Consider the following 17,224-nt stretch of genomic DNA (forward strand, 5'->3'; position numbering starts at 1 on the left):
CTGGGGGGTTTGTTGACCTCTATACGTCGCTACAGACAACTAGCTCGACTATGATAGGTCCAAAGGGTGCGAACCGCTAGTATAACAGATTGGATATATATAAAGTCAGTGGGCCCGTAGTTGTCGACGGGACCCGAAAACTCAGTTAGCATCAGAGTTTTCGCTCCCACACGACCACGATCACCGCGCCTGCCCCTTGGATCACCAACAACACGACCCAGACCCTCAGCCACCTCCAAGGCACCTATAAGAAAGAAAAAATAGTGAGCAAAACGAGAGAGACTGAGAAAACCGATGACGTTCCGGCGAAGTGAACCTATACAAAATCGACGTCGAAACCACCAAACTACACCACGAAAACCATCCCAGAAGCCTACCCACACACCGGGAACAAACTCCAACGCTTCTTACATGCTGTACAACGTCGGGCGAGGAATACAGAACTTCGAATTTTCAAACCCTCTCAGATCTGGGAGTTTTAGACCCTTCCGAGCCAAACAAACACGAGAAAGGGGAAGAGGGAGGAGAGGAGACTCGGAAACAAAAGAAAAAGGAGGAAAAAGGACGTCGAAAACGACGTTATTGAAGAGAGAGAGAAGACGCCAAAAATTTTCTGATAATCGGGCGAAAGAGACGAATCCGACCCTAGATCAGGACCCGCGACCCGAACGGAGACCAACTCGCTCCAGTACAAGCCCTCGACCCAACGAAACCACCGCGGCCCAGACGTCTCGGGCCAACCTAGAAAACATAATCCGTTCCTCGGCCTAACCCATCAGCCGCGACCCGAAACCAAAAACCAAACCGACCGAGACCCAAAAGCCCAATCCAATACCCGATGTTGACGGACCGGTCCACTACACGGGCTCAGCTCAAGCCTGGTCCACTCACGCGCTCAGCCCAGACCCACGACTGCAACCCATACCTGCACGCGACGCGCGCCTTGACCCGAAACTGTTGTACATGCGTTGCCTCCTGATTGTGCCATGTGGCACGTCTGCAGCCCGACACCTCTGACTCTGGCGACTTGATCGGCTCGCAACGGCTCATCGGTTTTGGCGGCTTATCCGGCTCGGGAAACTTATTTTTGACCTTTTGGCACCGTTTCGACCCTCCCTCCTGCACTCGATTTCAACATCATTTTAGGTTTATAGGTCATTTTAAGGTCATATTCCACAAATTTCAAGTTGGAAATTAATTAGGTTTGTGAAACACTAACAAGGTGTCGAACGATCCAATAGGAACCAACCACCAACGAAAGCGTAGGACGTATACGAGGAGCTAGGAGCTTACATATATATTTTAGGGAGTACTTCGGCTAAGGCCTACCAAGTAAGTAGCTACCGTCGTAGGTTACGCAATTGTATGATGTATAGTGGTACGTGTCTGTGGATTCGCATGTGCCATGAATTGTATGTTTATATTATTACAACTTAATATGTAAACGCATGAATTGTATGTTTATATTATTACAACTTAATATGTAAACGCATGAATTATGAACTTTATGCTATCTTGAATGAATTGCGTTGTGATGTGACAAGTTGTATGGTGGATTGATTTGTGTAAATGTTGAAGTACTTACTATATGAACGGTATGTCATGAGATGTATGTTAAAAGGACGAATTGTTACGTTATGTCCTTTAAATGCATATGTATGCAGGATGATTTATATGACATAAAATTACGAATTATAGGATGAAATATAACCCCGTTACGAACTATAGCTATTATCAAAGGGTCTTAGTAGCTTCGGCCTAGGGCAACCAAGAAGTGACTCTACTATCAGGATGGTTAGAAGAGTTGTTTTATGTATGATGACACGTGCTCAATGGCTCTACACATGTCATATGTTTGGTACGTTTGATGATATGATATGATTTTCTATATGATATGCCTAAATATGTCAATTAACATTAGGATATAAAGGATTGTCATATTATGCCTCAATAAATTATGATATGTTATGAAATGTCATTATACATGTGATATGATTATATTAAGTCATGATAAGTTATGACATGCTATGAAATGTTTTGAGATAGAGATTTATGATGTACAACCTCTGAGATATGTTTGTTATGCTATGAATGAAATGACTTGTTTACAATGAGAAATGTTGAGATCTCATGCATAAATGTATATTCACGTGCATCGAAATACTTTCCCTTATGATGAGTACAGACACAAAAGAAAAATGATTATCATGTTTATCATGATGCTACAACGGTCGCTCTTCCTTCTGGGTGTTCAACAATATCATCAGAAACGCTAGCCTAGTTAGTAGGAGACCCAGGAGGTGTGCAAGTCGCCTGGTGGGCCCATACTCAACATGTGGCCCGTGTGTAAAGTAGTAAATACACACCCAATTTTTCGGACTGGAAAGCCGCTTAGTACAATACAATTTTAAATGATAGGTTTCAACCATGTTGCATGTATTTGTATTCTCTAGCCTCAATACCAATAGTGGGGTCACTTTTCTTAAAATAATCAAGCCTTGTGTTACTCTTATTACTATCTCGGCTCGTGAGGAGCACTCAAAATAGGATTTTGATTATTATTACTATAATTTGAAAAAGAAGAAGAAGAGGGATGGCTTTTTGGTGTGGTGCTTTCATCCATAATAGAGGAAGCAAAAGGCTGCCAATGGAAGCAATGACTTTGTGGTAACATACCTTTGCCCTAAACCCCAACACCCTATTTACACCCTTTTTGTTTATTAAATAAAAAATTAATTAAAAATCGTTTTTAATCTAAAATTAGAAAATAATTAAGAAAATAATTAAGAAAAAAAAATGTTATATTTGATTTTAAAAGCATATTTTAAAAGATGAACCTGCCAAGTACTGGACTGCTAATATTTAACCTTCCTTCTAAAAAACTTAATGAAATTTGAATTAACTTAAATTTTATTTATATATATATGAATACTTTTCTACCAATTTTATATGTTACTAACGGGCATCAGGTTTTATGCTAATTTAACACGTCGCTCGACGATTCTATATAACATAGACAAACTTAATTCAATTATTCGATTTTTCCTTGATACATAAATTTTAGGACATGTGACGCCCGAGTAAAAAAAAGAGTGTATTATTGAACCGATACTACGTTTAAATAAGAGCAATCCTGGTGAGTCAAATAGCAGTGAGAACGAGTGAAAGAAGAAGAACCCGAGTTTACAGTTCTAGAATCAAAGTCAAGACGAAAGCAAGACAAGAAAGAAGAATTAGACGGAACAGTGATAGGGAGAAGAAAATGAAAGATGAATGAGACTTGACAGTCGTAAATTCATTCAATCCTGAACCTGAACCTTATAGAGAATGACAGAAGGGAAAGAAAAGAAGACGAAACAAGAAAACAGTAGCCATCAGGTATCGAATTTGGATTCTAAGTTTTACGACTATAAATATATATATTTTTTTCTTCTTTTTTTTTACTATCGTTTGAGTTAGCATCATTTAAAAACCAATAAAGGTAGACAAAAGAATAGTAGATGTTGGTAACTCATGAGGGCTAAAATAGTAATTTTGGTCGGGCTTGGGATGAGTTTCAACAAAACACCCACATCCCTTGCCGATAAACAGAGACTTATAAATTATGGTAAATCCAGGTTTCTTCACGGCGAAGCAGAGAAATACAAACTTCCAATTCCACCATTAATTTTAATTATCTCAAATAAATTAATCCGTAATATATATATATATATATATATATATATATCTCCAGAAAGAGACAGGGCGGCCCTGTAAATTCTCCTTCAAATTCTCCTCTGTTTCTCCAAAGCTCAAAAATGGCGTAAACCAAGCTCGGCAGCCATGGCGAATCTCTCGTCTTTCATGTGAGTATGAATTTGAAGCTTCCATTGATTATCAACTTCTTTTATGCTCAAACGTTCATATTTCTTTGTACAGAAATCCAGAAGGGTCAAGCTTTGATTTTGAAGAGCTCGAAGAAGCCATAGTTTTACAGAGAGTTGAGCTTCAAAACGACGAACTAAAATTTCCACGTAATAATTTTCATTCTTATCCTACTCTGTTTCAGCTCTGTACTAATTTCATTGCATATTTTGCTGATATGTTCCCTTCTTGGCCAATAACCACAACGCCTTGTTCTTTAAATCATCATGTTTTCAAAACAGAGCCATCGTCAAACCAGAATCAATCACAGAGAAAAGGAGCAAATTCAACGTCACAGAGGCAGCTTGATGCCAAGGTTCTATTATTATGTCTTCATAAATTTGTTTTTCTTTGCTGAACTCTGAAAATTTGAGGAAAAAAAATGGACTTTTGTAGACACTGAGACGATTGGCTCAAAACAGAGTAGCTGCAAAAAAGAGCCGTCTGAGGAAGAAGGTTCGAGTAATGAGTGATTATGTTTCATACCCAGAAGTTTTCTTTGAGAGATTTGTTAGCTCATTGAAGAATTGAAGATACCTACTTCAAACTTTCTGATATTTTTATATGAACAGGCTTATATTCAGCAGCTAGAGTTCAGTAGAATCAAGCTCTCTCAGCTTGAACAAGACCTCCACACAGCACGTTCTGAGGTTACCATTATCTATCGACATAACCCTTTTAATCTAACGATAATTAACAGTTTCGGAGTTTGAACTGGCGTTATAGTGATTTTCTTTATGAATTGCTCTGTTTTTGTTAAGAATATATATGAATTTCTCTGTTTTTCTCAAGAATATGTATGAATTTCTCGTTTTTTCTCAAGAATATGTATGAATTACTCTGTTTTTATTTAACAATATGTATGAATTGCTCTGTTTTTTTTAACAAGATGTATGAATTGCTCGATTTTTCTTAAGAATTATGTGAGTGTTTTTGGAATGATTTGTGATGAACAGGGATTGTTTCTAGGTGCTTGTGGTGGCGTTATGGGTGGCAATATCAGCTCCGGTAAGTTCTTTTATCTCATGAAAGTGGGGCTTTTTGTGGCAATGCAATATGATTGAATTTTGCATATATTGTTAGGAGCTGCAATATTTAACATGAAGTATGCGCGGTGGCTAGACGACGACCTCCGTATGATGTCAGAATTACGGGCGGCAGTGGAGGGGCATCTCTCGGACGGCGATCTCCGAGCAATCGTAGACGGTTACATGAGTCACTACGATGAAATATTTGAGTTGAAAAGTGTGGGAGCAAAATCAGATGTGTTTCATTTGATGACGGGAATGTGGATGAGTCCGGCGGAGCGTTGCTTCCTTTGGATCGGAGGATTCCGGCCGTCGAAGCTCATAGAGGTGTCTGAAACTTGAAATGTTTGTGTGAGTTTTGAAAGTGTTTCTTTTTTTGTGATAGAAAGTGTGACTTTTGGTGTGAAAACAAAACCACACAGATGGTAATTCCGCAGTTAGAGACATTAACGGAGCAGCAAGCTGTAGGAATATGTAATTTGCAGAGATGTTCACAAGAAACAGAGGATGCTCTGTATCAGGGGCTTGACCAGTTCCACCATTCTCTCATAATCACGGTCGCCGGCACCGCCGTGATGGAGGGGGTCAACCACATGGCCGTGGCCGCCAGGAAGCTCTCCAACCTTGAAGGCTTCATTCGTCAGGTGAGTCTTTTGTTGGGAGGGAGTCTCACATTGGCTAATTTAGAGAATGATCACGGTTTATAAGTAAGGAGTATATCTCCATTAGTATAATGTCTTTTGGAGAAACAAAAAAAAAAGTAAGTGACAAAGAGCTTAGGCTCAAAGTGGACAATATCGTACCATTGTGAAAATAAGTGATTTCTAGCATGGTATCAAAGTCATGTCCTTAACTTAGTCATGTCAATAGAATCCTAAAATATCGAACAAAACAGTTGTGAGCTTTGAAAATATAGTCAAAAGTGACTCGAGTGTCGAACAAATGGTGTACTTTGTTCGAAGACTCTAGATAAGGAGTCGAGCCTCGATTAAGGGGAGAGTATTGGAGTGTTTCATAGAAATTGAGGGAAGCTCTACAGTGTATTTCGTTCGAGGGGAGGATTGTTTGGAGGGAGTTCCAGATTGACTAATTTAAAAAATGATCATGGGTTTATGAGTAAGAAACACATCTCCAAAAAGTAAAGTCACGAGAGTTAATACTCAAAGTGTACAATATTATACCATGTAGAGATTCGTAATTTCTAATAAGTCTCGTCTCTATTAAGATAGAGTAAAGGAAAGTGTTTGCTTCGGGTGGAAAGCCAAAGGCGGGTTATAAAATAATACATAATACCAAACATCTCTTAGTGTAATAAAATTGAAAAGTCTCAATCAATTTGGTTGTGGGGGTTGAAAGGGATGTTTATGTTTTGGGTGACCCATCAATCAATTTAAAACTTCAAAAACAATGAATAATCATAATATAGTTTGAGTAATATAGATTTTTCTTTTTTCTTTCTTCTTTTTTTATAGAAGATCAAAGATTTACGGTATCTCTACTCGTTGTACTACTATATATTGCAGGCTGACATGTTGAGACAACAAACGCTTCATCAGTTACGTAGAATATTGACGGTTCGACAGACAGCTCGATGTTTCATGATAATTGGAGAGTACTATGGAAGACTCAGAGCTCTTAGTTCATTGTGGGTTTTCCCACCAAGGGCAAGGGAGTACGTAAGATTGTTAACAATCGTGGATATTATTTAATGAATTTGTTTGATGAAAAATGAAATAAGAAAAAGAATGAATGTGGAACAGGAGCAGGAGATGGTTGAATGATGAAGGCTCATGCCAAACAGCAACAAGAAGAACAGAGGAAGAGATGATTCAGATTCAGAGTTCCCACAGCCATTTCCCAAACTTCTGATCTGTTTGTTCATATTTCTAAGAGATATTGACCTTTTATTTTCTCTCTCCTTCTCCCTACCTTTTTACCATTTTACCCTCCCCAATCTAAATCAATCCAACGGAGGGAAAATGCAACACTCCTAATACCTATTTCAATTCACTTTTTTTTTTCTTAATTTAAGTTTTTTTTTTATAAAAAGAACATCCTACTGGAAAGTCATCTTTATTAATTTTTATTAACTTTTTTAATTTTTTTAAAGGATTGAATTATAAAAGTTAGGTTAAATAAATGGCCCGTCTTCAACATGAAAAGGACAGGCAAATTGTGGGGTTAAAGGAAGACGGTGCATGGGGCTTTCATGCTGCTCTGGTGCCTTACTAAGTGGTTGTCTAAAGAAGAATACTCGAAAAGTTGCAAATACTTCCCTACTTCCACTCCACTCTTGATTACATCTATGACACAAAACTTGCTGCATGCAAAATAGTTGCTTAATAAAGGAATTATATACAACACATTATCAAAGTGTACAACTAAACCAGCATATTCAACTCAGAAAGATCATCCATTGGAATTTCTAGACCTATACCTTCATCATCATGGTCTTGTAACCCATCTTCGTCAATATCCAACCACGAACCTAGGTCTTTCGATACATCATCTAGTTCTTCCATGCCATCTATATCATGCAATTGCAAGTTACTCAAGCCACCCGACTCCTCAGCCTCGTCTTTCAATGACCCCAATGACGCTCTGCTTCTGTCGCCAAATTTTGGCACTTCTGAAAGTTGGTTCTTCTCAGATCTACTTGCTGCTGAAGTTGTTGACAAACAACTACCTTTCTGCCTGGGATTTGCCCTTGATCTACGGGCACCTTGACAGCCATCCAATGAGGGACCAAAGATGTTGGAAAGCGGATGGTTTTTGTTTGGGTCCCTTTCTCGCTCGCTTCTCTTGCCTTTTGTGCCTGGGGAGAGACCAGACGTGAGCATGGAGGAAGCACTTCCAGCAACTTCGTCTATTATGCGCATTTCCCTCTTCTTCTTCTTCTGCTTAATCATCGTCATCATGGATCCACGCATGGAATGTTGCTCAGAAGAATTAATGGCTTGGGCATTTGAAGAACCTTTATCCACTGTATCACTCTGTGAATCATATCTCTCAGATGGCCCAGAAACTGCAGCACCTGTAATAAGAACAAAAACAAACTGTTATAAATGCTCATTCGCATATAGGTGAGAAAGCATGTAGATAAATATAGAATGAATCCATGATTACATCAAATATAATTAAGAAAAAAAGAGACATTGACATACCCAATCCCCTATCGTCCATCTGATGGGAAGCCTCGAAAAATGTATTAGTAGTTGTAGAGCCACAGAAGTCAACAGTTTTCGTATCTCGTTTGCTCGAAGGTGTAGAGAAAATAATATCCTGCAATGCAGGCTCACTGAAACAACTAATCCCGCTATCTTCAAACTCGTGACAACTAGTGAGAGTACGTTTCATAAAGGACCGGGCTGCTAATTTTGAAACCCTGCGGACTGTGCTTTTTGAGGCACTACTGCCACGACAACCCTGTCGATATATAATTTGTTAGACCGCAATACCTAGGCTAAAGTAAATACCAAATTGCAACTTAGAACCCCTCCACAGCCCCTTCTTTTTCCAAATGATCTGACCTGCCAACTCATCCGGGCTATAGTCCATGTAAGAAATACTGACAAAATGATTCCTCCAACGAAGCTTAAACTCGTGTTGACTAAGTTCTCACATGCATCAACTCATTTACCATCTAAACAGTTTCTTCTGAGAGTAAATTATAACTTACTAGTCCTCACTCTACCATGAGTTCAAACTTTTAAGACAAGCTCAGGTTGCTAACATATTCTCAAATTTCAATTTGCATAAAATAAAGATAAATAAAGAAAACAGATTAGGCTATTGGGATTTAGGCTCTCACACATGATCACCAACTTGCGAGAATTTGGACTGTTCAAAACTCTAGTAGCATTACTGCCTAATATAACACCGTTTTATCATCATATACACAAATGTTCAAAAACTGCTGATTTCCAATCGGCCAAAACTGAATTACTGCCAACTCCTCCCCTCATGGTTTGTCTAGAGAATTATAACTGTGATGAAATTTATCCTATTCTAGAGCTATCCTATAAATAGCCTTGCGACTATTTTTATATGTATATTAATGCAATTATAGAATTCTCCAACTACTAGATGAACAATGTAAATGAGGCAGGTAGGATAAAAAGTTTCATTCTTGTTCCTATATCTATGCTCAAGTTTCTTTTTCATGCCCACCCCATTGAAGGTGTATAGAGCAGGTCGGTGGTATTCCTACTAGCTTGCAAGTATCTCTCCAATTGTATGCAAACCTTGTTACTTTTTGAAAATTTTGAAACATGGGATTGCCCTTTGATTCGATCCCCTTCTAAGTTGGTTTTTCAGGACCTTCGGGGTTGTTCTGGCTCATAATAGAGTGTTGCTCCATGATTGAGGAGGTGCTCTTGAATCCTCCTTTTCAAGACAAAGAAACAGTTCTATGATAGGCTTGATTTTTTTGCCAATTTGTGGGGTATTTGGCTAGGAGACAAGGTAGAATCTTTAGAGAGGCCGAAAGATTTGGTGAGGAGCTTTGAAAGTTGATGAGATTTAATTCATCTTGATGGGCATTTATTAATCAGACATTTTGTAGTTACCAGCTCAACTTCATTCTTTTGGATTGGAATCCATTCTCGTAGGTTTTGGGTTTTTTTTTGTCGGTGAACTTGTTTTTTGTTTGCCCTGGCTTGTTCTTTATCTCAATAAAATCTCGGTTTATTATTTAAAAAATTGTAATATAATAACAATTTATAATATACAAACACAAATTCAAACTTCTACCAGATATATAGTAATATAAAAGAACAAAAGTAACTGAAAATATCACATGAAATAGTAAGAATCAAATTTTTATGAGCAATGGCAGAAGAAAATGAACTAGCAACATACCATTTTCCTACTGTAAGCCATCTCAACAAGTTTGTCCATTGCGACTTTCTCGACTTCCCTGCACACAAAATATCATCATTCTAACCTCGTAAAGAAAAGTTCTAAAAACTAAAGATCACCCGAGAGTTGGGATCAAATTTTACTTTTTCTTTTTAAAAAAGTAAACCACCACGGCAAGCTCGAAAGCCTTCGAAGTAGTAATGAGGTCAATCTTTTAATCTTTAAAAGTCATCTAACTAGGATGTTTATATCTTCACCAAATACTATATATTGCAAGGTCAAACACAAATCTAATGGAATGTGCAACTCGAAGACCCATGACTATGGAGAAAAATAGATTCATTCTATCTATCCATATATGCTAATACAAAAGTAGAAATCAATATCCTCATGTTTCCATTGAATATCAAAACTAACATTATTACCTCTATTTCAAAACTAAATAATAATTTGTAGTTATTATATTTTAAAATATGTGATAAAATTGTACTAAATACTATTTAAAAATTAAAAATTAAAATAAAAAACTCTTACCGCTCACATTACACAGTTGGGTATCATGTTTTTTTTTTTTTTTTTTTTTTTTTTTTTTTTTTTTTTTTTTTTTTTNGAATAGCAGTTTGGTAAATCTCTAAACTAAAATAATACATCATGTGAATCACCAGAATAAAAAAAAAAAACTATGTAAAAGAATGTTTGCTATGAAAATATTTGAAAAACAACGGAACTACTAACAGAGCATGCTAGAAGCTCGACAAGAGACCCTAATTTCTGCAATTTTGGAATTCAGCTGCATGAGTCTTACCGTTTTTCCACAACTTCTCCGCTCTGGATAGATTGTTCCACCTTTTCCAGGTTGCGCCTCTTTCTCTCAACCTATTAAATAATGAATCAATATAGACAAGGATGATATTCACGAGAATATAAATATATCAAGTTGTTTGGCCTTGTAACCAGGATGTTCTATGAAGATAGTGTAGCTTTGTTTTCTTTTTTTTTTTTAAAAAAAAAAAAAAAAAAAAAAAAAAAAATCAATAGCTTTGTAACCTCAAAAGATGCAAGAATATCAAGAAACTAGATATAAGAAAAAAAAATAATAATTTGTGAGAAATCAGTTCAATAAATGCAACCTGTTGGCACAAGCTTCTCTTATGCTCCATAATTTCTTGGTTAATGAGATCTTCTCCCTCTGCCAGATCAGGCTACAGTAAACACAGAATGGAAAAATAATGTAAGGGGCAAGGGAACATATGTGTTGAGTAAAGCTCATCCTACAAGTTCTAAGCGTGAAATAGCAGTACAAAAAAACCTACCAAGGTCTCTGGATACAACCCTATACTCTGTAGTTCCAGTAGAATTTTGTCATTTAGTTGCATCATCTGATACTGGCAGTTGGAAGAAATATTAGGTACATTAAGATCCCTATATTGTAGCTGGAAAGAATCATTTGAACATATTTCACTGGCGTGTCCAACATCACAATGTGATAAATCATCCTCCCCTCGCCACTGCTCACCACCATGAGTGAAGTTAGACATGCTTGGGTTCCGGTATGAGTTAGACACAGCAGTTCTAGCAGTTCTATCATAAGAGAATCTGTCAAACATATTCTTCGAGATTTGAAAATCTATCATTGACTCAGCCTCTGATTCCACTCTATCTCTATGTTCATAATCATTAAGGTTACAAGAACCACAATGAGAATCATCACTTGTTGATTGCCGAAACGTGTGCTTCCCTTCACTTTGGTGGTAATATTCATCACAATCACGCTCTTCAATCAAAGCAGAAAGAACTCGATGGTACAGGGGTACGGCCTTGTCCAGTCTCCCCACGTCAAATTTTCCACCTTTTGCACCAGACAGAGTAAATTCCTTACTCAAGTTGGACCCTCGGATTTCTTCAGAACAATTGGTTTCAGTTACATGCACACCAAGATCCTGAGAAATTCAAGCACAAATTATTTCGGAAGTAGATTTTTTTTTTTTTCTTTTTTTTTTTTTTTTTTGGTGTGTTGTATTGTCCAAACAACTTTATTAGGCTAATATATATATATATATATATATATATATATATATATATATATTATATATATGTATATGTATTTATGGACTGAACAAGCATAAAATTTATTTGAACAATAAGCATAAACAACTAGATGAGAATAAAGCTGCAATACCAAGTTATCGTGTTCAATGACCTGCATCTGATATAACCTCTCACCAAGCTCCTCAGCCAAACTTAGCTGATCCAGTAAATCACCCAGGCACAATAACTATTAATCTTAGACCGAAGTAACATTGAAATGGAAAATATGTCAGCACATAACATACTTTACCTGTTGCTTCAAGTTTGCTGCATCAGCTGGACTAACAGAATCGAAGATAGAATTCACTTTTTGCCAAAATGGACCAGTACATGCACGAACTACAAACACAAAAACCCCGCATTGTTGTCAAATGAGAGAATGTAGAAAGAATGGAGCCACAGTGATGGAACGTAAATAAAGTTATTATAAAAACAACTAAAAAGTATCAAGAGGCAAACCGTTGGCATTACGAGCAGAGTTGGCTGCCTCAAATAATTCTTCTTGATCATCATCAGATTCACCTGGAAAACAATGTTAATATCCAAATGTAGGCCAATGTCATATAGCTGCATAATATAAATTACAAGTCTTCCCCATCATTATCTTAATAATAAGTTCATAACCACAGTAGAACAAATCAAGATGAACCAGAAAAAATAAACCTGAACAGTAAGTTTCGAAGGAAAAAGTTCCTTTCACAAGGAGCAATATTATCAAATAGAGACATAAAGATTACAAAGTAAAAGCAGTGCTGATAAGTGACTTAGACTAAATGCAAGAAAGATCGGTTAATTCAATGAACTGGTGTGGTCACCTGTTATATCTGTGGAGCGGCAAGTTAACCCCACATGAGCTGAACCCTTGCGATCTTTTAGTTTTTTAGATGGTGGACGACCTGATTTGCTAATTACAAAAATAAAGAAAATAAAATATGAGATTATGACACGACCATAATGCTTTAGGAACAAAAATAATATGAGTTCACATACCTTCTAATTTTCCCAGACATGGGCTTCATGTTGTGGAGTGGTTTTTCTGCAAATGGCCTCTCTGACTTATCTCTCACCAAAGAACTATCAGGCTTGACTTGGGTAGGACCCCTTCCATTCCTTCCCTGTCTTCGGACACCATCTCCCTTTTCATTCGCCAGTACCCTATTCTTCCTCACCGGAAATATAGAAGACCCAGCTTCAGCCACTGCACTCAAAGAAAACTTGCCACTGCTTGCATCTTTTCGTTTAACTTTGACATCTCCAGGCCCTGATTCTTCACTTTCAGATATCCCACTTGGAGAAGAAACATTATCTGCTTCCTTCTTAAACTTCATGGTATGGCTGTCAACACTACTAGCCAATACTGATCCATTTGTTGCATTTGTTCTCTGACCAAAATCAGAAGCTGCAAACTCTTGAGATGGACTTGGAATTTCTCCATGATCTGGCACAGGTGGCAGCAACTTTGATCTCCTAGAACGAGAGTTTTTATGCCTCTGGCCAACCCATTGGGTAACAGGTTGCGAACCAGTCGGTAGTGCATGCTTTGGATTACTTGAAAGTCCAGTCATTTGGGCTTTGCTAACACTAGCAGATTCCCAGGTTTGATGAGCTTCAGATGAACAATTAATGTTTGGGGATGAGTCTAGCCCCACAACCGATCCAGTTCTTGGTCCCCTAGAAACCTTTGCTTTAATCACAGTACAATGACTACCTACTGAATTGTCTTCCCGGCTACTTGGCCTGACAAGGCAATGCATGTAAAAGGTAAACGCTATCCCACAAAAAAGAAAAAGGAAAGGCAAAACAAAACAAACCTTCAGTGTATTATTTGAATTATAGTTTGAGATATAGTTAACGAAATAATTCAAACAAGGAAAACACTGTCGTATTTTAACAAAAAAAGAAAAAAGAAAAAAGGTTTAGAACTTCAAAATGCACTTTCGACTTCCAGTGTTGCTAAACTCCATCCACTGTACTCATGATTTCCAAATAAAATACGAAGGACAATCAACGTTCAAAGTCACTCAAAATCAAATGCAAGAATCTATAATCTTGAGTGGCATAAATTTTTATTAACGAGGAACTAGACCAGAAAACTTATAATAAACACACCCAACACAGTATCGAGATAATGAAAATATCATAGCAGATCTACCTACCTATTGTTCCCTTTTAGCATCCTCTGTTCCAATATATAAGTACGACCCTTCAAAGGAAAAGAACTTTCAAGTTCATTCTTTGAGATGGTACTGGCATCTGAACTAGTGGGATTGGAAGAACCATCCAACCTGTTCATTCCATTTACTCCAGATGAAGATTTCGGTCTACAAAAACAATTTACCAAACCAAATATTAGTATCAAAGAGACAGTAACCTTTTGGGAGATTGTACAGTGCAGAGTCTCCTCTTGAATTAAATTTCAATAGAAATTTTCTTCGTTTCCTAAAAGATTCATTAATATGGGCTGGGGGGTCCTTTCATAGATTCTCCGTTTTTATTTCTCAGGAGGAGATACCTTATCCCCTTGCAATTTTTGTGTATCCTCCTTAGTTTATATGAAATACCAAGTGTGATCATCAATTCGTATAAGAAATCTTGAATCAAGCATACAATAGAATGAAGGTACCTGTGCCTTTGAGCATCACAAGAACGCAACTTAGAATCAGAATGCAGCTTCGTTTGAGTAGGTCGTTTTATTTCTCGATTGCCATTATTAATTCTATAACCAACAGCTCCAACAGATCGTTTCTTTTTAACTTTCTGATCCAATCCCTCTCCTCCAGCAAGCAATTTCCGAGTCTTTTCTTCACTTCGAAGAGAACCATCATCATTATCCTTCTCTAAGAAGGTTGTATTACTTGTGATTGTGGTGAACCTGGATTCTGGCTGCTAGAATTGGAAGATGAAAAATGACACACTTACCATATGTAACTATTTGGAAAAACATAAGAGTTCAATAATCTAAGTAGAAGACAACCATGGATTTTAACTCATCCCCTTTTTAGTCCAATATTTTCACTAGCTTCAATGACTACAAGGGTAAACCCACCCACCGTAGTTTAAAGAAGACTATTAATATCAAAATGAAGCCCCAAATTCTCATATTAAATATGAATACCTAAATAATAGGGAAAAGATGACGAATAAATCAGATATTGGAGATTATCACATATTACAAACCTGAACATCAGATATGGATGAACGAGCACGCTTATTCAAACCTACACTCTTTGCTCTGCCTTCCAATCTATAAATAACAACATCAAGACCATTTCTCTGAATCTGGCTTCCCAATTTAGACAAGTTCCCACCACCCAGTCTCTCACTTGGTGAAATTTCAGTGCGCTGTCGCTTTTTTGAGCTCATGGCTTCCCTATATTTATCCAACTTGAACAAGGATTCACTCAGCATGTCTGCTCTTTCCCTGGAAAAATAAGTATACATGAATAAATAAATAAAATAATAAATGAAAACCAATACAGACAAATTTAGATCAAACGATAGCACTATCAAAATTCTGTCAATCTTATTCCTTATCCTTATAAACTCTCATATTCCTGCTTAATTTCCAAAACGAGCAAGAGACCCTCTCTTCATGTTCCGATCTTTCCCCAATCTATTAAGATGCTCATTCAAGGTTCCCACATTGCATTAATGGTCAGACGTGATAAACCCTGAATCTAGACAAAGTGATAAATGGTCAGACGTCTTTCTAGACTCCAAGCACTGCCTCGCACTAAGGAACACTTTCTTCCACCCTTTGGACAACAAAAACCTGTTAATCAAGCTTTGGTACCTACTATTAGATCAAGTGAATATCCCATCAACTAAGGTTGGGAGGGTCAAACGAAGAGAAATCCTTAATAAAACTATTAAAACAATTCATTGACTGAGTCACTCTTTCACCACCTATTTTCTCATAAGGACCTCAAAAAATGATTTGTTCTCGGATTCAATTGTGAATAAGTTTCATTGGAGGCTATTGTCCTAGGAGAAGGGTTTCTTTTTGAAACAGGGAAGACTTCCTCTCATTCAATTTGTGTTGAGCAGCATTTCGAGGTATCACATGTCCCTTTCCAGAATTCTTGTGTTTGTGAATAAATTCTTAGAGATGATTAAGAGAGACTTCCTTTGGGGAGGGATTGAGGAAGGAAGAGTATCACATTTAGTTAAGTGGGAGATGGTGGCAAAACTAGATCTGAGGGGGTTTGGATATAGGAAATTAAAGGACTTGAAATAGAGCCCTTTTAGTTAAATGGCTTTGGTGTTTCCACCATGAGTCTAACTCCATATGACATAAGGTTATTGTGAGCAAATATTAGCATCTTCCTCTTGAATGGATTGGAGAAGAAGCTAAAGGCACTTTTAAAAACCCTTGGAAAGCTGAGGGGCTTATTAGTTTGTTTTGGTTTGTCTAGTGTTCAAAGGGTGATGAGATATTGTATTTTTGGGGAGGATAAGTTGTCAGGGGATGGTCCCATCTGCTCTCAATTCACTCATTTCTCACTTATCCTTGATGAGGAATCACTCAATGACAAAGATGTTGCCTAATTCTCGCTTTTCCTTCACTCTTTTTTGAGTTTTGACGTGCTTTGTCCATTGGGAAATATCATATGTTGTTCTCTCGTTGATTGGGGAGTTTTGTTACAGTCCACGGGAATGGATGTTCATCTTTGGACTCTCTGTTCTTCCAGTTTTTTTTGTAAATCCTTATTTCTTTTCTTGGTTAATCCCTCATCCTCAAGTGGTATCTTTACCTCGTTGTGGAAGGTAAAAAATTCAAAGACAATTAAGTTTTTTATCTGGCAAATTTTTCTTAGAAAGGATAACACCTTAGATAGGGTTTCGAGGAAGTTGGCCAATTTGATTGGGTTACAATGTTGCATTCTTTATCGGCGGGTAGTTGAGTACCTTGATCATGTCCTCTAGATCTAGGGGCATTTACGGAATTTGGCTTGAACCTAACTAGACATAGGGATTGTAGAAAGATGATCAAAGAGTTACTTCTCCACCCTCCTTTTGATGAGAAAGTAATGATTTTGTGACAGGCCGAGTGTGGATTATTTTGTAGAGTCTTTGGGGAGAGCGGTATAACAGAGTTTTTGGAGGGCTTGGAAGGTCTTCAAGTGAGCTTTGGGCTCTTACTAAGTTCAATTTGCCTGTGGAGTAGTGGCTAAGTGGCTAAATCATTTCGTAACTATCTGTTAAGTCTTATTTTACTTGAATTGAGGTCCTTTATTTGTTACCTCCTTCTATGAGGTCCCACTTTTTTTGTCCTTTTTTCATTTTTTATCAATGAAAACTCAATTATTCATTAAAAAATATGTAAAAAAAAAAAAAAAAAAAAA

The 17,224-nt window shown here is 37.2% G+C and overlaps 2 protein-coding genes across 6 annotated transcripts in view; one reads left to right on the forward strand and one right to left on the reverse strand.

Moving 5' to 3' along the window:
* Positions 1-3,622: 3,622 nt before the first annotated feature.
* Positions 3,623-6,843, forward strand: LOC111471612 (transcription factor TGA9-like). 2 transcript variants are annotated; one of them, XM_023117314.1, is made up of 10 exons: positions 3,623-3,845; positions 3,919-4,013; positions 4,146-4,219; positions 4,300-4,359; positions 4,476-4,553; positions 4,860-4,911; positions 4,987-5,258; positions 5,354-5,575; positions 6,455-6,603; positions 6,692-6,843. In XM_023117314.1, exons 1-10 carry the CDS (start codon positions 3,823-3,825, stop codon positions 6,798-6,800), a joined length of 1,134 nt encoding a protein of 377 aa, XP_022973082.1. In that variant the 5' UTR covers positions 3,623-3,822; the 3' UTR covers positions 6,801-6,843. The 2 variants fall into 2 exon arrangements, with proteins under 2 accessions (XP_022973082.1, XP_022973083.1); XM_023117315.1 differs by having other exon boundaries at positions 6,455-6,607; positions 6,692-6,812.
* A 340-nt stretch (positions 6,844-7,183) lies between these two features.
* The window catches only part of LOC111471610, a 12,514-nt gene continuing 2,473 nt past the window's right edge, over positions 7,184-17,224 (reverse strand). For 3 of the 4 annotated variants that reach the window (XM_023117310.1, XM_023117311.1, XM_023117312.1), the window contains 14 exons: positions 15,057-15,300; positions 14,503-14,765; positions 14,036-14,200; positions 12,870-13,616; positions 12,695-12,783; positions 12,339-12,401; positions 12,130-12,218; positions 11,971-12,036; positions 11,105-11,731; positions 10,922-10,993; positions 10,597-10,667; positions 9,792-9,849; positions 8,096-8,357; positions 7,184-7,965 (listed from right to left, as the gene is read on the reverse strand). In XM_023117310.1, the coding sequence (XP_022973078.1) occupies positions 7,313-7,965; positions 8,096-8,357; positions 9,792-9,849; positions 10,597-10,667; positions 10,922-10,993; positions 11,105-11,731; positions 11,971-12,036; positions 12,130-12,218; positions 12,339-12,401; positions 12,695-12,783; positions 12,870-13,616; positions 14,036-14,200; positions 14,503-14,765; positions 15,057-15,300 (3,469 nt within the window). In that variant the 3' untranslated portion in view covers positions 7,184-7,312. The remainder of the gene's footprint in view (positions 7,966-8,095; positions 8,358-9,791; positions 9,850-10,596; positions 10,668-10,921; positions 10,994-11,104; positions 11,732-11,970; positions 12,037-12,129; positions 12,219-12,338; positions 12,402-12,694; positions 12,784-12,869; positions 13,617-14,035; positions 14,201-14,502; positions 14,766-15,056; positions 15,301-17,224) is intronic. The other variant, XM_023117313.1, reaches the window with a different exon arrangement.

The sequence above is a fragment of the Cucurbita maxima genome, unplaced genomic scaffold (assembly GCF_002738345.1).
Source record: "Cucurbita maxima cultivar Rimu unplaced genomic scaffold, Cmax_1.0 Cma_Scf00054, whole genome shotgun sequence".
NCBI lineage: Eukaryota > Viridiplantae > Streptophyta > Magnoliopsida > Cucurbitales > Cucurbitaceae > Cucurbita > Cucurbita maxima.

Excerpts from the sequence above, each read along its gene's own strand:
- LOC111471612 (XM_023117314.1), top strand. The coding sequence starts at position 3,823 with ATGGCGAATCTCTCGTCTTTCAT. Across the intron at positions 4,014-4,145 it reads CGACGAACTAAAATTTCCAC|AGCCATCGTCAAACCAGAAT; the intron begins GTAATAATTTTC and ends TTTTCAAAACAG. Across the intron at positions 6,604-6,691 it reads TTCCCACCAAGGGCAAGGGA|GAGCAGGAGATGGTTGAATG; the intron begins GTACGTAAGATT and ends AATGTGGAACAG.